Source organism: Emydura macquarii, unplaced genomic scaffold (assembly GCF_026122565.2).
Source record: "Emydura macquarii macquarii isolate MOO-44397 ecotype Brisbane River unplaced genomic scaffold, CSIRO-AGI_Emac_v2 contig_968, whole genome shotgun sequence".
In the NCBI taxonomy this organism is placed as follows: domain Eukaryota; kingdom Metazoa; phylum Chordata; order Testudines; family Chelidae; genus Emydura; species Emydura macquarii.
Window position 1 is genome coordinate 8,822,740 of NW_027131105.1, and position 21,485 is coordinate 8,844,224.

At 44.2% G+C, this 21,485-nt stretch overlaps 2 protein-coding genes across 2 annotated transcripts in view; both read right to left on the reverse strand.

Moving 5' to 3' along the window:
• FGD3 (FYVE, RhoGEF and PH domain containing 3) overlaps window positions 1-5,659 on the reverse strand; it is a 175,612-nt gene extending 169,953 nt beyond the window's left edge. The window contains exon 1 of the mRNA XM_067544164.1: window positions 5,330-5,659. Coding sequence (XP_067400265.1) covers window positions 5,330-5,345 — 16 coding nt within the window. The 5' untranslated portion in view covers window positions 5,346-5,659. The remainder of the gene's footprint in view (window positions 1-5,329) is intronic.
• A 10,373-nt stretch (window positions 5,660-16,032) lies between these two features.
• The window catches only part of BICD2 (BICD cargo adaptor 2), a 133,478-nt gene continuing 128,025 nt past the window's right edge, over window positions 16,033-21,485 (reverse strand). Inside the window, exon 8 of the mRNA XM_067544166.1 lies at window positions 16,033-16,540. Coding sequence (XP_067400267.1) covers window positions 16,448-16,540 — 93 coding nt within the window. The 3' untranslated portion in view covers window positions 16,033-16,447. The remainder of the gene's footprint in view (window positions 16,541-21,485) is intronic.

Below are 21,485 nucleotides of genomic sequence, written 5' to 3' on the forward strand. Positions count from 1 at the left end.
TCTTGCCATTGCTGCTCCAGTGTATGCCTCCTCAAGCAGGAGCCTTTGAGCCATGACCTGGGAAAGAAAGCCAGTGGGTTCCTGCCTGCACGTTCAGAGAGACAAAAGGTGGGGGGAGTCCTCAGGCAGCTGAGTGCCCCAGATTCAGTTTCAGCAAGGTGCTTCAGCATGCACCTAATTTTAAATATGAACAGGTGGAGTGAAGTCAAATGGGACAAATTCTAGCACTGCCAAACGCCAGCATTCAGAAATCACGAGTCAGTCCCCTAGAAATTCTGAGATTGGTTTTAAAATTCTGAGATCTTTAAAGTAATACCTCTGGGTTCTTTTTACTGACTTTTTTTGTAAGCCTTTTTATAGCTTCTCTGCAACCATGAGAGCTAGAAATTTAATTTCCATTAAAAAAAAAGTGAGATTCTCAGGGAATCTTCACTTGACTCTAGGAATTGAGGCTTTAAGAAAAACACCGAATAACTCATAATAAAATGTGAGAGGTGACAGAACTGTTTAAGCATGTGACGAACTTTAAGCACTTGTGTAATGCCTAACTGAATTGGAGCTGCAGTGTCTAGAGGAGACGAGATGCTCACCTTAATGCTCCTGTGCGGACTAAACCTGCATCTACCACCGGGAAAGAGGGGCCTTGTAAACTTGTATTTATAAAATGAATACTCAAAATACATGACATCATCCCCAGTGGAACTCCATTGAATTCCATATACATATAAAATGGTGGGGTCTAAATTAGTATTATCACTCAAGAAAGAGATCTTGGAATCACTGTGAATAGTTCTCTGAAAACATCCACTCAATGTGCAGTGGCAGTCAAAAAAGCTAACAAAATGTTGGGAATCATTAGGAAAGGGACAGAGAAGAAGAAAGAAAAAAATCGTATTGCCTTTTTATAAATCCATGGTACACCAACATCTTGAATACTACGTGCAGATCTGGTCTTCCCATCTCAAAAAAGATATATTGGAATTGGAAAAGGTCCAGAAAAAGACAACTAAAATTATTAGAGGTATGGAAAAGTTTCCATATGAGGAAAGATAAATAAGACTGGGACTTTTTAACTTGGAAAAGAGACGATTAAAGGAGGATATGATAAGAGGTCTAGAAAATCATGACTGGTGTGGAGAAAGTAAATAAGGAAGTGTTACTTACTCCTTCTTATAACACAAAAACTAGGAGTCACTAAATTAAATTAATAGGAGAGCAGGTTTAAAACAAATAAAAGGAAGTATTTCTTCACACAACGCACAGTCAACTTATGGAACTCCTTGCCAGAGGATGCTGTGAATGCCAAGACTATAATGGGGTTCAAAAAAGACCTAGACAAGTTCATGAAGGATAGGTCCATCAATGACTATTAGCCAGGATAGACAGAGATTGATCTTTGCCAGAGGCTGGCAAAGGCGAACGGTATGGATCACTTGATGATTACCTGTTCTGTTCATTACTTGTGAAGCACCTGGCATTGGCAACTGTCAGAAGAGAGGATACTGGACTAAACAGATCCTTGTTCTGACCCAGTATGGCCATTCTTATGTTCCGCTAGATTTGAAATATGCTTTTTTCCACCTTTATTAATCTAAGGTTTATGAATAACATAGGTAAAGAAGCTTGTTGACAACAGAGTTACACTAGGAATGAATTTGGCCCACCTTATTTTGAGTGGTAATTCATAAGTGCAATTGTGCTTGTTTGAGATGTGTTCTGAACACACAGAATCATACGGCTGAAAGGGACCTCGAGAGGTCATCTAGTCTAGTCCTCGGCACTCATGGCAGGACTAAGTAATATCTAGACCATCCCTGACAGGTGTTTGTCTAACCTGCTGTTATAAATCTCCAATGATGGAGATTCCACAACCTCCTTAGGCAATTTATTCCAGTGATTGACCACCCTGACAGTTAGGAAGTTTTTCCTAATGTCCAACCTAAACCTCCCTTGCTGCAGTTTAAGCCCATTGCTTCTTGTCCTGTCCTCAGAGGTTAAGAACAACCATTTTTCTCCCTCCTCCTTGTAGCAACCTTTTATGTACTTGAAAACTGTTATGTCCCCTCTCAGTCTTCTCTTCTCCAGGCTAAACAAACCCAGTTCTTTCAGTCTTGCCTCATAGGTCACGTTTTCTAGACCTTTAATCATTTTTGTTGCTCTTCTCTGGACTTTCTCCAATTTGTCCACATCTTTCCTGAAATGTGGCGCTCAGAACTGGACACAATACTCCAGCTGAGGCCTAATCAGCATAAAGTAAAGCGGAAGAATTACCGCTCATGTCTTACTTACAACACTTCTGCTAATATATCCCAGAATCATGTTTGCTTTTTTTGCAACAGCATTACGCTGTTGACTCATATTTAGTTTGTGGTCCACTAGGACTCCCAGATCCCTTTCTGCCTTCCTAGGCAATTTCCCATTTTGTACGTGTGCAACTGATTGTTCCTTCTTAAGTGGAGTACTTTGCATTTGTCCTTATTGAATTTCATCCTATTTACCTCAGACCAATTCTCCAATTTGTCCAGATCATTCTGAATTATAATCCTATCCTCCAAAACACTTGCAAACCCTCCCAGCTTGGTATCGTCCACAAACTTAATAAGTCTACTCTCTATGCCATTATCTAAATTATTGATGAAAATATTGAACTGAACCGGAAACAGAACTGATCCCTGCGGCCCCCCACTTGTTATGCCCTTCCAGCATGACTGCGAGCCATTGATAACTACTCTCTGGAAATGGTTTTCCAACCAGTTTTGCATCCACCTTACAGATTAGATAGAGCTACTATATTTCCCTAGTTTAAGAAAAGGTCATGCGGAACAGTATGAAAAGCCTTACTAAAGTCAAGATATACCACATCTACTACCTCCCCTCTATCCACAAAGGTTTGTTACCCTGCCAAAGAAAGCTACCAGGTTGGTTTGACATGATTTGTTCTTCACAAATCTATGCTGTTACTTATTACCTTATTATCTTCTAGATGTTTGCAAATTGATTGCTTAATTATTTGCTCCATTATCTTTCTGGGTACAGAAGTTAAGCTGACATCATTACTTAAGTTACAACATTCAAGATAAATCAAGGTGAAAGAATGTTTTGTGTTGTAAAATAAACAGATATATTTTGTTTATAGAATATTTTTTAATTTCTAATACGTTTTGACTATAATCCATTTACATTTTGCACTTTTGTTTGGACAGTGAAAGCCAAAGTCACCATCACTTTTGTTTATAGTCACTTTCAAATGCTTTAGTACTGCAGTGTTTGGGTTTCAGATGCTACTGGCAATGTTTGACAAAGTAAATGCTTTCACTTGAATGTTTTTTATTCGTAGAAACATTTCTATTGTTTTAGATTCTATAAAAGTTTGCTTTCACAAAACTTCAAAGCTGGGGGCTTTTAAATTGAGTGTATCTCTTTAATATAGTTGAGCCACTCATATTTCAAATGGAAAATGTGACTTAAGTATTGACGTTTAAAATGCAGCTACAATGTATGCAGCCAATTTTCTAAACATGAATCTTATAACGGGTTTTTTTGGTTTGTGTTTTTTTGGTATGAGAATGTATGGCTTTCAAGAGGCAGTCAGCTAGCTTCAATAGACCATAATGGCCCAGAGGTTTTCAATTTGCAGACTGAAAGTGGTTTATGTTAAGTAGTAACAGTTCCAATAGGTATTAAAACAGGAAAAAAAAAAAAAGACTGGTTTTTCAAAAGTGCCTAAATATGGATTTTCTTGGTAGGTCAGAACAGTGCTGAGGAAATAAATAGCCATTCCAAAATAAGTGTTTATCTAGATAGGTTTTATGTGGTTTTTGAAGGATCTAAAAATATATGCGCACAGCTCAGTACTGTATTTTCAGACAAGACCAATCTCTCAGTCAATACTATCAGACATTAAGGGCTAGATTCTGACAGGTAAGACACAACGTGAGTCGAGGTTTAAAGTAAAGAGTAAAGGCTAATACTCCATCTGTAACTCATACTCTTGTTATTTTTCCTTTAACTACAGTGCAAGACCACAGCATACACATGTACTTTGAGTTAATGGTTTGGGTCTTTTTAAAGAGGGCTACTCTTGCCTTTGTGTGAATGAATTCATACTACAAATTGCCAAACCAGCTCACAAAGAAAAAACGTATCAGCCCTGACTTTAACTTAAGTACTGAACTTGAACCTTTGATTTAAAAAAAGTCTGATAAGATCTTTGTCTGCTCAAACACAACGCTAATCCTGCTGACAACTCATGGGCAAAAGGTCTCTTCTGAGCTGGCTGTTGTCCTCACACCCCCCCGCACTCCCAGGATTTTCTGGAGCAAAAGGTGCAAAATGCATTCAGAGCTGCCTGCCTCTCTCTGTCTGCCCAGTAATTGAACACAGCAGCTGGGCCGGGTCTGCCAAACGCGTGGAGACCGCGCAATGGGGTTGGCAAAGATCAGGGGGTTGCCTTTTCTCGTGGGGGAGCCCTAGTTTAAGAAGTCCATAGCAGCGAGGCAGAGTAAATATGCTTAGTAATTATTATGATTAGGTTGTTTATAGTAGTGTCCACAGTGAGCTAGCGGCTCGGTTCCAGACATGCAAGAAGGGTCGGTCCTGCCCCAATCTCCCTTCACTCCAAGGAAAAGCAATGAATGGGGCTCGAAAGCAGCCAGCCGAAAGCAGAGCGGAGGGAGAATGGCTGCAAGACCTTAATAGGTCTCGCCTAAACTCCCAAACTCCGTTGTTGCTAATTTACATGCCAATTAATCCAACCAACTCCAGCCCCACACACCCCCCAGCCCAGCCCCGCGCGGGCAGCCAGACTCTGTCCGCCAGGCTTCGGTGCCCGGCGCTGGGAAGCCAAGCTGGCATCGCCGAGAGCCGGAGCCGCGGCTGCGCTGCAGCAGGGGTCTGTGTTCCCCTCCCTCCTTCCCTGCCAGGCCGGGGACGGAGCCTCGGGGCGTCCCGCCGACGGGCTGCAGGGCGGGGGAGCCGCTTTGGTTTCGGTTCGGCTCGGGCCCCGAGTTTCACAGCCGGGGAATCCTGGAGCCCGAACCCGCCTGGCTTCACCCCCCCCCCGCCGGCGGCCAGTGCCAGAGACACGGCCACGGCCTCGGCCAAGTCCACCCCGTCCCCGCCCCGCCGCCCGCGGTTTCGGCTCGGGCTCCCCTCGCGCGCCCCGCTCTCCGCCGGGACAGCCTGGCAGGCAGGCGCGGAGCCGGCGGCTGCAGCCGGGAAACTTCCCCCGGAGGCAGGGAGGGAGGGAGGGAGGGAAGGAGAGCGGGGGACGGGACGTGCGGCAGCCGGGACAACTCCCCGCGGGGGCGCGGGGCCGGCTCTGACTCACCCTCCGGCAGCTCCATCGGCTCCCTGCAGCGCTGCCTCGCACGCTCCCGGCTCGGCGGCTGCAGCTCCGCCAGGGCGGCGCGTCACGGCCGAGCCCTCACAAAGGAGGCTGCTTGGCGACGGCGGGGGAGGGGGGGTGTTTCCTCTCCCTCCCACCCCGCCGCATCGCGCCCGCCAAGGCTGCGAGCGGGGACGAGGCGGCCCCGAAGGCTGCGGCGCCCCGCGGGCTGCCGCCGGCGCCTCCCGCAGCCAGCGAGCCGGGCTCCAGCTCTCCTGCAGCGCCGAGGGCCAGGTGCAGCTCCCCAGCTGGAGGGGGAGGGGGTTGCACCAGTGTCTGCACGCTGGGTGGGGGTGGGCTTCCACTCCTGTCCCCCCTCCCCGGGCGTGGGCGGCTGGACGTTCAGTGGGAAGGGGAGCCTAGAGGAAGACAGTAGCAACCCTTCCCCTGTGGAGCTGGGGAAGGGGGTTGGGGGTAAAAACTGGATTCTGCCACATCCTGTTGGGCGTGAGTCCCATCCTTTCTCCTCCCCCTCCCCCCAGTTCCAATATCTGGACAGAGAACAGGGAGGGGCACCAAAAAAATCCAGCCACTGCTGCATCCCAGTATGGCGGAGCAGCCTAGGCTGGCATCTGACACTGGCACAGCCAACCTTTGGGCCCAGCTGGCCGCAAAGGCCATCAAACGCCTTCCTAGCACATCTTAAAATGCGGGTTCTGATGCACCTCCACGCCACAGAAACTGCAGTGTCCCAGTCCACGTACTCAACTCCAGCCACCTCAAGCTGCCCTGCTCAGTTCTTGCACACACAGATCAGAAGGTGACACTGGAGTAAGAGACAGCAGGCCCTGGTTGGTCCAGCAGGCACGTTATTTAGGGTCGAATATCCCTGGAGTTTAGTAAACAGTAAACAAAATCCTCCATGGATTCCAGGGCCTACTTTAAAGGAAGCTTAAGATTTAAACACATCACATAACTTTAAAAGACAATTTCCAAAGTGGCCTGCAACTGGGTATACCAAGGTTGTTCAGTGCACAATGCTAGACATCTCAAAACCTCAGCATGTAAAACAGACAGACGCACACCTTCAGAGCTGACAGAAACCAAAATGCAGCTTGGTTGCATTGCAGGTTCTTAAGAACAAAAGCCATGGACTCTCAGTATTGACTCATGCAACTTTAGAGCCACTTTGAAAATGTGGCCTTAAGTGTCCAAAAAATCCAATGCAAAGTCCTTCACTGCTGCCTGCTAAGACTTCAAAAATGACAGGACATTCCACATAAGTGAGACTAGGTAGATCTGTGCATCAAAGCATTTCCTTTGGCTATAGAGGGGGATTCTGTAATGTCAATAATCAAGCAACACTGAGTTTAAAAGGGGACATTGTCCTTTATAGATGACAACACCCCAGTCCCATCTTTTAAACTGCACCAATTCCTTTTGACACAAAAAAGTCACTCCAGAATAAAAGCTACAGCAAAGAAAATTGCATCTCCATTGGGTGACGTGTTCACAATTTACAAACTTCTGCACAGTGGGTTGCTGAGAATTGGACTCTCCCTCCCTTCTTCTCTGCAAGCAGACTAAATATGCCCAAGCAAAAGAAATGGTTAAAAAAGGCCATTTGAAAAAGTGTTTCAAACAGATCATCTCCCCTTCAACCTCCCCCTTACACTTTTTACAAACATTTTACGCCTTTAGAAAACCCACCACCAAATTTTAAGATCAAAGATAAAATGTAAAAAGACACAATCAGTTCCCTACTGTCTTGTAATCCTTCATTACTCCTTGTCCACCACCTGATTTATACTGCCCACCCAACCTCGACTTCAGTCCCTTGGTTTGTTCTGTAATGGAATTATGCTGTTGGATAGGGGTGATGTGTTGGGGTGGATATTTAAATTAATAGGATTAGAAAGATTGATCTGTTCAGTGTTATGAGAGGTGTTTGTAATTAGCTTGTAGGTTTGTGTAAAGTATATATAGGCCTTGTAAATTTGTATTTTAACGATACTGTGTGGCAACTCACACTTTCTTGTAGCTGGTATCAGTGTATGTTTGCTTTACAGTACCACGCTTTAGTATATAACGTTCCCTTAGATAGGAAGTGGGATTTTGTAATTATTTAATCTGTAATTTTGACTTTTCCATTTCTTTTTGTCTCTCTTAAACTGTATTTCATGGCAGCCCATCCATCCTTGGCCAAGCAGGGCTGAAAAGGACTCTTTGTAACAGGGAGCCAGCTCAGGGGTCCCCTTGTGTCCATACATGGCCCTGCAGGAATGTTGCTCTCAGCTGCCTCTTCTGGGTCTTGTAAGACCTGACTCCCAAGTAAGCATACTTGAAGATTTCCTACACACCCGTTGTGGGGGTCTCATTTATTAAACATCTTACAAACAAATCAAACTTCTCCTTCACCCCTTAAGTCCAGCTCTTGTTCCCCATGATTCAGGAGTCCCACAACCCTCTTTCTTGCATCTGCACCACTCACTCACTTAGGCTTTCCCTTCTTAGCGCAGGAGTCCCATGGGCCTTCTTCTGGGGGTCTATGCTGCTAATTAAGGCCAGCTGCGCCCTCACCCAGCTTCTCCAAGCTGGCCCCTTTCAACTCTGTCCTCCCCCCCCCCCCCCCAGGCTTTGAGAGATCAGTAGGCAGGCAAACAGTCATCCCCCTCCTCTCCCTAGGCAAGCAGGCTTCTTTCAAGCCATCTGCTCTCTCTCTCTTCACCTTTGGCTCTCTGGAGGCTTCTCTTTTATCACTAGTCCTGGGACTCATTTAGCTACATGTCATGTGGCTGCAATAACTTCTCCATCTGGGAAAGAGAGCTGAGCAAGGCACAGGTGGAGCTGGACCCATTACCTCTAAAAGGGCCAGTCACCCGGCAACACACATCAGTGCCACTTCTGGCTTGGTCACAGTCTCAAAGATCAAACTCATATTTTGTCATACACAAGTGAAGAGCACTAACTATTTGGGGCCTGATTTTGCCATTTTTACTCAGTACTTCTATTGATCCCTTTCACAGACAAACACTCTCAGGCTTCAAGTCCCATCCCAGGGTGCAAAACGCTCTTTGCTTTATTATTGTGTATAAAAACATCATTTACACATATTTATACGTTATATTATTTATACATTTATTTATATTATTTGTAAAAAGATCAAAGCTGAGAATTTTCACGAGCACCTGTGGGAGTTAAGGGTTCAGTTCCAATTGAAATTCAATGAGACTTGGACACCTACTTCTCTTAGGCTCCTGGGAAAACCCCAGCTTCAAGTATTGTCCCGCAGATATGTGTTCATAACATGCATTTAGCATATAAATGAACTATGCAAAAGAATAAAGCATTTCATTCTTTACAAGACAGTCAGAGCATCCTGCAATTAGCACTGCCACATAGGACAATGAGGCACATTAGCTCTTAAGCTTAGTTCTGTTTTTATAGCGCTACTTATCAGTTATCATTAGATGGGCAACCAGCTATAATGATTGTACAGAAGCAGAAACAAAGACATAAGTGTAAAGAGATACAACAATTTTTTTTAGGCAAAGTACTCAGCTTCCTTGTAGTCGTAAATGGAGTCAATGCTACTTTACAGTACATGGCATCTCAAAATAAAGAATGCCATCAATGTTATGCATTTATAAGGAGCCCATAAAAGCCAACAGTCATTTAAAAGGATAACTATTTCTTGTCAGTTTTGCTCCTTTCCAACACTGTATCTTTCATTGGTTTGGAGAAGTAAGGCTGCCCAATGTGGTCACACCATTAATGCCAAAAAAAACCCAGTGCAAACAGCTTGTGCTAATTCCAATTTCATGTGGCAAGGAGTTCCACTGCCAGACAGCCGCCACAGGAAATACTCAGATTTTCATTCTGGGATGGCTTAGCCTTAGTGCCCTGGTTAGTTGCAACTCTCATAGTAGATACCTGTGCAATGTGATTTAATGAAACAGTAACTCTATGGCGAGAGTTTACAATCTAAGAGTTAATCTACACTAGAAATGCTGCAGTGGCACTGCTGCAGCATTTCAAGTATAGGCACTGCCTATATCAACAGAAGAACCTCTCCCATCAATGTAAGTAATCCACCTCTGAGACACAGTAGCTAGGTTGATAGAAGAATTCCTGTCGACTTAACGCTGTCTACATGGGAACTTAGGTCGGCTTAAAAATCTAATTAATACCCCTGAGCAAACTAGCTGGATCATCCTAACTTTTTAGTGTAGATCAGGCCTAAGCAAACATTCAGGGGTAGTCATGATTACTGCCAACTGGCATTGTCATCAAGTGCCAATAAGTGTCTCTTTAAAAACAGGCCATTTTCAACCAAGATAACTAAAGAAGGTTTAGGAGCATTTGCAGTTGATAAACAGTAATGAGACAGAAAGGAAATAAAGTGCAGTTTTTTCACGGTTAGGGAACTTAAGGAGTTGCAAATGTGAGACAGCGATTGAGAAGACAGGTGACACCACCAATAGAAAGCCAGATATCCACATGACCAGGGTTGTAACAAGAAGGGGTTTTCAGGAAGTGCAGAGAGGACACAACACTTCTTCTGAATATCTCACGCAGTTTTCTGAATTGAAAGGGGTCTAATATTTTTAAAAGTATGGTGGACAAAACCTATGATTGTTCTTTAAGAGGCATGATTGAGAAAGCAAAGTCCAACCTTTTATCAGTACAGAGGCTGCAGAGTTGCCTATGAATCTACTGTAGGAAGAGTGCTTTCCTCTCAGCTACGGCTGCATCTCCTATCCCCCAGCCTTTCTCCTGCAGTCTTTCACAAAGAAAGTCATAGTAAGAACAAGTCCAGAGGGTCATTTTTTTTTCACTTCCCCAGCACGGTATGACTTGCTTTCACCAAGACTATAGGCCCAAACTTGTAGTATTGACTAGAATGGAAACTGACCTGCAGCCTCACTGTTGAAATTCAGTTTCCGTAGCAAATTAGGGCAACAGTTTTAATTAAAGTTTATTTTCAAATGTACATTACAGTTTGCACCTGGTACAAAAGAATTGCATACCTTATGAGCTATGGAGCAATGCTCTGCACATAGTCAATGTGTCCTTTATCATGAGACATTTCCTACATCTCCAAGCCCCCTGGATGACTATCACACATACACAAGAGTAGGAGAGAAGCATCAATAAGTGCAGTATAAGCGGTTCCCAAAATTCACACAATTATTCATTCATTCTTTTCCCAAAAGAGAAAAAAATTGCCTGTCATAATGCATTACATTTCTTTCAGCAGAAAAGAATTTTCCACATGATTTAATTCTCCCTAGAGTTCTGCTTTGCAGTTAAGTAAGGATTGCCACTGAATGTCCAGGAAAGATAAATCTAGGAGGGGAAAAATAACCTCTTACACATTTTATGAGACATTAAAGACCAAAAAGCTAAGATTTGTAACAATACAGTTTTGCCTCACATGCCTTTCATATAAGAGATGCATGTTGTATTCTTTTCTGGATGATGTAATACTCAGAGTGACCCTCATGTGCTTTTGCCATCATATGACACTCAAGTGAATATACAAAGTTCCTTTGTGCACTGCTTCTTTATTTATAACTCTCAGAATTTAGATCAGAGCAATCTTTTTTTTTTTTTTTTTAAACACTTACTTGAAGATGAATTCAGATTAATGTAATGTCTTTTGACCATTTATGCAATTTAGTTTGATGTATTTTGGACTGAGCTCTTTCAACTGCAGGAAGAGAAATAGTGCTTTATTTCTCAGTCACAAAGAAATTAAACCAGTGATCTTGACAACAAGGGAAATATAACTGCACTGACACTGAGCCTGTGAATTTTACTTGGCTTCACAAAGAAAAGTGAAATGAAACTGATGTATCATAGGTGGCTTTATATAGCCTCATTATGACTCAAGCAAAAGCAGGTTTAGGCCACGTCAACCAACTATAGTTATCAAAACAGCCAATAGTCCAAAGAAAAGACAAAGCTAAAACAAAACAATGAGGAGACAAACACACAGTAAGATACTGGGATTAAAAAAAAGAAAGAAGGCCAGATTCTCCACTCCCTACACCAGTTTTTCCATGATTACTTTGGTGTAAAATTTGTTTAACATAGTGGAGCAAGTCCAGTACCTGGAGCATGACATTTTAACCTCATTCCATAAAGAATTTGAATTTAAATATATTCTAGACAGTGTAAATTGAACCAGTGTTAATTCCCCATAATATTAAGGCAGTTCAAATCCAGGACCTTATAATCAGGGCAGGATCCTTTTAACATCGGCTTAATAGGATTTTTCATATTAGTTTGCTTTAGATTTTTAATATACATCTGGCTTGACCTCTGTGGAAGCAACTGAAACATATGGGAATATTACACGTAACAGAAAATATTTTATACATTACGGCGCAAATCCTCTTCCCAGAACTCAGCACCCATCACTGGGGATCTGCATAGCAAGGAATACCCCCCTTTCCAGAGTCCACAGAGTGGCAACGGAGCCCCTCTTCAGCTATTATATTCTAGGTCAGAGTAGCCCTAGCCCATTGCTCTAGCACCTCTACCCTACAGGGGGCATCAGCCAATGAACGCTTGCAATGGCAGATCCACTTGTCTTGCTCCTAGGGTGACCAGATAGCAAGTGTGAAAAATTGGGACAGGGATTGGGGGTAATAGGCACCTATACAAGAAAAATTCCCCAAATATTGAGACCGTTCCTATAAAATCGGAACATCTGGTCACCCTAGTTGCCCCCATTCTTTTCCCTCCCAATACTGATTTCTCTGGTGTGGCAAGTGGCAGAACTGCTGTCAGTGTGGAGAGTCATGCACCCTAGAGTAACTTCCTAATATCTCAGACAGATGAACTTCAGTTCTGAGACCATCCACACTCACAAAAAGCAAAAGAAGGGTACTGTTCACCCCCTAAATCTCTTTGATTTTAGCTCATGCTTGTAAAAGTTTTAATGTGCATTGATACCTACAGAAATCAGTGCAGCCACTTGCTTTCTTAACAAATGTATGTACAATATATATGGACTAGGTATAGCCAGATTACCAAAAGTAAAGTCTTCTGAAGAGAGAATGCAGTAATGTTGCTATATCCTTTGTCTGTGGGTCGGGACTCCATTTATTAAAGGTTTTACATATATATAATTTTACATTAATGTTAAAAGATAGTCTTAACTTGTTTTAAATGATGAATGTTACTTAGCAAGATTAAGAGAGTAATTAAAAATAGGCACTTAAAAAAAACCCCCAATATTTCTAAGTAACATTGGTTGTAGTGAGTCCCCTGACACCAACGTGTATTCTGAACTGACTGGTCTTATAGTTAACAAATAAATTTAGGGTAAAATTTTCAGAAGCACCTAAGTGATCTGAAAGTCTAAATCTCATTTTCAAAAGTGACAAGCACATAGGACTCTAAGTCCCATTGACTTTCAATGAGCGATCGTTCTTAAGTCCCCAAGTCTTTTGACAACAGGACTTGGGCACTTTGGAAAATTTTACCCAAAGGCCACAAATCCCTAAATGGCCTGCCACCTGCCTGCTTGAACATCTGTCTCTGATACTGTAATTACTATCAGTGGAAATGCTTGAGCTGGAATCCACAGTATAAAAGAAAGGGAGCTGCTAGCAGCACAATTACCACAAAAAGCCTTCAGCTTGGGAATCCATTCCCACCTGAGACTGAAATAACCAAATAATGACGACTTTCAAAGCATGCTACAAGGCCTATCTATTTACTCAGGCTTCTGGGGAGGGAGAAATACAATGGGATCTAACTTTTACATAGGGAGGAAAGAATTGTTATGATTGATTTTTGCTGTCCTAGTTATTGCTGGGGTGCAAAGAAGCTTCTGGCTTACTTTTAATTTGTTTACATTTTAAATTTTGGTAAAGGTGCTTTGGTGTCTTTTTTCCTTTGTTATTCTGACTCAAAAAAAAATCAAATCAATATACAGCAGTGTCAGTATGAGGTACTAGGTAGCCCCATAGACCAGTCTGAGGCCAAAACCTTTTCATGCTAGCTTTTTTATTTTGAGCATAAATAAATACATACATTTATGAATGGTCAGCACACATTCATAGGATCCATTACTAAAACATTCAAACTACATACACACACCTCTTTTAAAAATAGGTTCTCTATCTTTTTGCAGGGCTACTAAAAAGTTCACAAATAGCAAAATTCCTGAGTCATTTGCAACAGGTTCAAACAAATTCACTTACCTGTCTGCTAACTCCATGAGTTATCAAAGTCTCCCTAACCTCAAGACTGTTCTTTATCATCAAACTTCCTTCAATAGCTCCCCAAAAGGGTTTTTGTAACTTAGGGTAGGCTCTACCATAGGGCACGTCCTAAGCCCCTCACAGCTGGAGTCAACTCTCTAGTCTGTCCTGTTCCTAATTAGGTTCAACAAGCATCACCTGCAGTAATCTTGCCTAAGAGAAACTAGAGCACACTTTCAGCACTGTGAGCTCCCCTGCTGGAATACTGCAGTCGTTCTTCTCTTCTTTACCCACAGAACAGCTCACCCAGGATCTGTTTCTAGGACGGCAGGTAAATAACACTGTGTTATCAAAACTCAGCCTGTTTGTATCATCTCAATATATCACTTGTCCCCACTAGGTCAGACTAGCAATCCTTGTATAAATTCACAGTTTTTAGGGCTAGAATGGACTATTATGATAATCTAGTCCAGTGGTTCCTAACCCCTGGCCCCAAAGTGGCCTGTGGGATCTTTCAAAGTCGCCTGCCGCTCCCCTCCCACTGGCTGCAGAAGGACCCAGGCGGAGCATGTTGTCTTGGGGTTACAAGACTGGTGCAGACTCCTGGCTGCAGTGAAAGGGATAGGAGATCAGTGCTCCCCTCCCCCTAGCTGTAGCAGAGAGCAAAGTGTTCTGCCTGGGTCCATAGGCACTGTGGTCCCTGCTGGAGTCCGAGGGAGGGGAGCATTGATGTCCCACCCCCTGGCTGCAGAAGTGAGCCACTACTTAAGGACCCAAGTGGAGTGCACAGGGCTACAGGACACGTGCGGTTTCCCTGCTGCAGCCAGGGGGACAGGAGATCAGCAAGGAGGCAGCTTCCTTGCTGAACTCCTTCTGTCTGGCTGCATTGTGGGGAGGGGTTGCTGGCGAAGGAGCCAGGACCCACCATGCTTGAGGAGGGGCAGGACTCTAAAAATGAGTGCCTTCCAGTTTGGCTTGCACTTAGCATGTCATCCACGGTGATTTAGCTGCCAGGCCATGTGCTTCAGTGTGTAGTGATAGTCACTTATCTACACTAGTGCTTTGTGTATGTGAGTGACATACTGTGGGTAATTTGTAGGTGTAAAATAGTGACTGTAAAAAGGAGCACAGTAGCATCAAAATGTTTACTTTAAATATGTAGTGATTTGTAATCCTTAATGGTGTATATGTTAATCCATTTTTTTATGAGTTGATAGACTGGTGGCACATTAGGGTTGAAAAAGGGATATTTGGGGTCCTCCAGCCAAAAAAGTTGGGAACCACGGATGATCTCCTGCATAACCAAAACCATAGATTTTTCACTCAGTAATTTGGGTATCAAGCCCAAAACGTCTTGGGTGAGCTAGGACCTATTACTGGCTAACTGGCCAAAGGCCTTTTCTTTGTAAACCTGACTAGCCTGAGACAAACCATATAGTGAACTTTCATCACCGCTTCATGCAGCTCTTTGACTATTATTTAATAGGTCTGAGGTGTTATGACAGATAGCCTCTTTTCTTTGTATCGAGGTTCTCATACTCATCACTAAGGCATCGCAGATCCTGGTTTTTCTTGTCATATGACCCTGTCCTCTAGTCAGGAATTAGTGGTGTGAGGATTGGGTATATAATCAATGTCCTAGCACTTGACTTCAGTTGCAGAATTTTATTTTTTCTTGTCTCTACATCCAAACTAGAATCTGAAACAAAACAGCATTTCCAAGTGTTTCCCTTTTATTCTTGGTGAGAAATTAATCATTGCTGGACTGTCATAGACCCTCTATTGTTGATTAAACAGCAGAAGACAAGTTTTCGCTATCGTGGATCCATGTGCAGAAGCACAACTTCTGTTGACACATGAGTCTAATTCAGAGGTCTTCATTCTGTGGCTTCATTCTGGCTATGACCTCAGCCCCCATGCCCAGGCACCCACCCGCCAGGCCTCAGGCCCCTGGAGCACCCCACCTCTCCCAACTGCAGTGCCTGGCCCCAGCACTCAACCAGAGCACCTTTGGCCTCACCCCACCGCACTACAGTGCCCTTGACACCCCCCAGCCCTCCCCACCATGGGCCCGCAGCCTCAGCGCTTGGCTTCTGGCTACTGGGGCCCACCTCAACCCCCAGCCATCACAGTCCCCGGGGACAGCCTCAGCCCTCCTGCCCACCCGTAGCCCGGCTCCCAGCTGCAGCCCCAGCCTGACTGTGGCCCACTCCCAGCCCTAGCTGGGAGGATGCAGGGGGGCGTGGAAAGGGGTGCAGGGGTCAAAAGTTTGAGGACCACTGCCCTGATTCTAAGATGTTTGCCACTAGAACAAATGGCTGTACTTCCCACTTCAAACACTAGGTGGTGATGTTTCAGAAAATACCAAACAAGGCTTTTGACGGCAGGACACAGAAATACATCACCTAGAAGTTGCTAGTACTTTGATTTACTAACTGATCTTTAAGAAACCACCTAAGGTTATTTTTTCATTGGCAAAGACACGTATGGACAAAACATAAGTCACATATTAATGATTAAGCCAATTTCTCTGCCTCTTTGTGATAAATGAACCATTACAACGATATCACAAAAGGAAAGGCAGGGCCAGTGCAAGCCACTAACTTTATAACATTGCCTTCCTGTATATTCATCAGTCTCCCTTGAAAAATATCTGGGGGCAAGTTACCCACAAATCCATGTGCACATCTCCCATTGATGTCTCCGGGTCTCCTATATCACTGCAGTTCCCCACTGTCTACCCCAGTCTATTTTTCCTTCATCCTCATCTCAATGTTTTTCTTTGTTTTGGGGGATCATCTGTCTGATTTCTCCCTCCCACATGCAAAGTGATAGCAATGGAACATCCACAGCACGGCGTCAGGTCCAGTGGAGAAGACAGCAGTTAATGCCTCCAGCAGAGTTACCGGAGTCCAGGGGAAAATCCAGAGGGAGACCATCTTTCTTGAGACTGTTCAGACCAGCAGATCACACTGTGACCAGACACCGGACTTCCCTGCAGTCGTCAAGAGGAGGGAAAAGTCAATGATTGAAAAGATGAAGTGGTGGAATGAAAGGAATACAGGAATAAGAGGTGAGACCCAAGCCAAAGCAGCAGGACATAGGACAAGAAATAAGCAAAGCAGCATTCTAGTTCTAAATAGCTGATTGTACCCCTGCGTCTATAACCATCTCTTCCCTCAAAATACATGCAACCATGAAAGCAATGTGGAATAGAAGGAGCTTGAAGCCAGAGATACAGACATTCCCCATTACTTGCACCTGGGAAGCAGCTAAGTGTAGCTGGAGGCCTGATGGTCCTTCTTCTCCCATTAGTCTTAGGCAGCCTCTTTGCCCGTGTTCTGTTGTAAAGCATCAGCATGTCATGATTCCCTGACTCCTGGGAACACCATGAGATCCCAAACAGTTATGGCATTATAGACATCAAAGCTAAAGTGTAATAACATCTATGAAACTCTGCATCAGCCAAAAGGTTAATATGCCTATACGTCACTGGAAAGCTAAGAAAAATGTAGGTAGTCCTGTGGGGTGTTCCTTCAGGTGCTGAGGTTTATGAAGTATTTCAACAAGCTCAGTATTGTCAGGGCCTACAGGTGACGGTGAGAGTCAGTCGCCTCTATCAGCTCCCCAAATACATCCACTTACCAAGGAAAGAGAATGCTTTTGAAATACAATCCCTTTTGATTGGGCTAAGCACAGGAAGGAGGAGCAACCGCCCATCTGCAACATGTGAGCTGAATTTATTGCACTACCCCAGACATGGTTTATTCAGTCTCGGGCCGCAAACGTGGAATGGCTCTCTGAGCCAAATGACTCAGTCTCTACCCTAGGAACCTCAGGCACCAAACCTCTCTATTTCCCAAAAAACCTGCACAAACTGCCATCCTAGGACGCTGCTGAGTTGAAGAGGCCTAGAAGTCTCCCTTTACTCATCCCAACATATGAACACCCACTCAGGGTCCATTCCTCTGTACTCACCCACCATGAAGTCCTCCATCCAGGCTATGCTTTTACCAGCCTCTTTTCATATTGGCCACCACAGGTGAAGTTGCCATTGAAACAATGCTCTCGAAGGCTGACTGAACACAGGCAAAGTCTCAGCCAAAGCAAGAAGGATGGGCTTAACCTCTGTGGGGTTGCCAGCAGTAACCTGGGTCAAGGCTGCTGAGCTAGGGTAAAGCTGGAAGCTGTGAGAACAGCAAACAAGCAAAGCCCATTCATCTTGGGCACTTCAGTCAGCAACTGGGGTAGAACCCCAGTCACCACAAGTCCAGAGCCAGCTCAGGATAATTGACTAGATATATAGAATAGTGGAGACAAAATGGCTGCCACTCAGGCACAAAGGTGAGTTACCTGAGGCTCAAAAATGTGGGAAAGGATTCTCCCCTGTACCTGTGGTGTCATTTGACTGTCATGTGACCACAGCCATGCTAACTGGTTGTATGGCCCAGTTCACAGAAACCCTCCAAGCTAATATCTTCCCAAAGTACTTCAAAGTTATTCAAGATAAAGTGTGGATGGCTAATGGCAACCTTAATAAGGCAAACTGGATTAAAATGTAAATCCACTACAAGAGAGGATTCTGGGGAGGAAATCAAATATAAAATCCTTTAACATGAAACTCATTAAGATGATAATTTAACCAGGTTCTCAGCATCTCATGAATTTTCTCAGTAGCTTGCCAAGGATATTGTATGCAGCTTTGCATCTCTGACTGCATTGGGTCCACTTTGTATTGTATTGCCATCTAGTGGCTGCTTTACAGAATCTCTCTAGGCCATGGTCCACCAGGAAAACTACATTTACCAAACTTCAATGTCCAAACAAAGATGTTGCATGTTCAGGAACAGCAAGCTTCTCCGGCAGACCCTTTCATACTGTATGCCATTTAGTTATGAATGGAAGGAGACTGCCTCCTCCTCCATAACAGTTGCCAGTTGTGGACACAATGAATTTGCTAACATGCACTATAAAAACATGCCCTGACTCCCAAGAGACAACAGTTAATTAACGTTAAACAATCTGCTGCATTTCTTAAAGTATCCTCCATAAAGCTGTGGAAGGCATTAGAAATGGGAACAAAATTATTGGGGCATCCAGTCTGTTCCCTTCTGTGCTTGCAAGTGTTTTAATGAGTTGCCTTTTAAAATATTGCTGTGTTATGCAGCCATAGTCCCAAACACAGCAATAACACTATTTTTAAGTTTCAGTGTTTGCACTTCTGTAATGCAGAATTCTGTGGTATGTTGTATCAGGAAGTGATGGGAAAAAAGTTTACCTCACCTTTCTAGGTTTTTTTCCCCCCTTTTTTCAGACCAACACAAAGCTAAATTAGTGCCCTGCACTGAGGTTACAGAGATCTGTTTTCAACAACTAGAAATGCTGGAAGTAACAGAGCATGTATGAGTGAATTAGAAGTATTGGCTTCAATAGCACAGATGCTGTGTAAAATAGAGGGCCAGAGTCTCTGTTATGGCCAAACTGCACACAGCATGATTTTTATACTGGCCTCGTCCACCAGCTGGTCTATGCAGGCTGCAACTGTCTTAAAGTAGCCAGTCTAATTGATGCCCTGGTTCAATGGCCACAAGGGCGTGAAAACCTAGTGAAGGATTGCCATAGTTCAGAGCAATCCCAGCCAAGCCTCCTATTTACCTGCTATGCTGGTAGTAGGGTTGAGGAACTCCTGCGTCAGCTCTACCCCACTATTCACTTAGCCTGGGATGATCCACGCTAGGCTAAGTTAACCAATTTTTGGAGCACCAGACAGTTGCACTCTTTAGATATTTGGATTTGGACCAAGCTCCTCTAGTCCTTAACAAATTGCACAACACTAGAAAACCAAACTCAGATCATATGTTGTTTTCTGTACAAAACTCCATAGGCTTTACAGTGGCCCATATGTCTACAGGGAACATCTTAACCTGCCTGAGGTCAGAATTCTGCATTTCAGGGCTTGGAACTGGATGCGTATATTGTCGGTGGATGCGATGGGGAATTTCCAGTGAGTTTGTTATAGAATTTTGGAAACTGAGTGTGCATTGGATAGCCTGAAGTTTGACCATTCTGACACACAGGCTGGGGCTAGTGTGGATATGAACACTGGCCTAACTGGTCACTTCCCAGATTGCATAGATAGGAAAGATACTTGAGCAACCTTAGCTATCAGTTAACTAAATTTGTCTTTGTGGGATTTCATTAAGACCATGTTTAACTTAAGTGGAGGATCTCTAAAGTAGTCTATTTGCCCTTACATCAGTGGTGACCCTGGAGCAATTCAAGAATCTCAACTTGGAAAAGTGCAGCTGTATCTGAGGTGACATTAAAGCTGATTAACTAAAAGCAAAGGAAGTGTTTCAAGATATGGGGGTAGGAAGCCATGGTATGAATAAAAGCTTAATAGAAAGGATTGCTGCACTCCTACAACAAATCCATCCCAGACCAACGAAAGCCTAGGGCTGTGTCTTTATGGCAGTCACGAGATGTGATTGCACCTCAAGTAGACATAGGCAGGGTAGCTTTAATCTAGCCAGCTTGGGTTTTGGAGCAGTGAAGCGTCAGCGGGCTAGCCCTCTGGATGAGGTTGCACAGCCCACAGCAAAGAGTGCATGGCTTTGGCTTTACTTCTGCAGTACACAGGACACAGATATCAGAAGAGATGTCTCTTTGTTAGTCCTGTACAGGAGAGCTTCAGAGTTCCATTTGCAACCTGGGAAGCCCAATCAGAAAAGAGACTACACTTTAAAATCCCCTCCATGCTAGCTAGCCTTGCTCGTTTGACCCTGGCAGCCATCTGGGGGAGTATGAGGAAAGTATTAAGTCTCATACAAGATCAAGAAAGGCATTCAGTGCACAGGGCATAAAGCACTAGTAGCACTGCATGTCCAGATCTAGCTCAAGTCCTCAGTCGAGGCCACTATGCCTAATTAAGGAAGCATATTAGAGCTGTAGTCACGAGTTGGAATGCAGAATTATCACTCCTGAAATGCCTTGAGCATTTGGGCATACAGAGCCTCCAAAGTTTTTTATAGTCAGCTGTGGTGTAAGTGGTTGGCACAGAAAAGATCCCAGTAATCAGAATGATTTTAAAATGTTAGATGTAGTTAATGCATGACCTAATCTTTTGGACAAAGTGGCCCATTTTCATAAAGCATACCAGGGATGACTATACTCAAAACCACATCTCTCCCTATCTTTCCTCCCCCTACAAAGCCCACCCCCTCTTCTTGCACAGTTCCATTTCTCTCCTATGATGCTAGCCCGTTATGGCTGCCCAGGCACTCTCCCATCCCTGCAGATGGAGAAACATGCACTCATCACCAGCCTGCACTAGACAGCCAGCTGTCTTTTCTGCATGGAGCTATCCTAGGCTTTATGCCAAAAAGCCCCTGCCCAGAGCAACTGCAGCTGCCCTAGTTGCTCCAACTGTCTCTCCTAACCCATGCTATCTGTTTTCCCAGGTGCCTCTTCCATATCCTCAGCCCTGCTTGCACTCCCGTCTCACAGTCTCCTTCTTCGTCATGTGCTATCCTTATCAACCCCATGCTCACATCTCCTTCCTTCATCCCCATGCTAGGATCACACACAGCAGCCCTGTTTTGTTCTCCCTCCGATGACCTCTAGGATGAGATTGGGAGTTTTGTGCTGTTCTTCTCCCCACCGCCCCTGTCCTTCCAGTTACACACCAGTTTTCCCTATGACCAGCTGGACGATGGTACAACGGGACATAGGAGCTGTTGCTGCTCATGCTCTTGCTGAGGCCTCCATGAATAGAAGACCTTCCCCTCTGATTCAGTGCGATGTTTAGAGGCTGCCAGAAGAGGAATGGGAGAAGAGGATGGGGTGGCAGCGGGAGAGGTAGCTGCCACTCAGCAGGAACAGCAGCAGCGTCTGCGGGGGTGGGGAGAAGCCCAGAAACGGATGAAAATTAGAACTTGGCA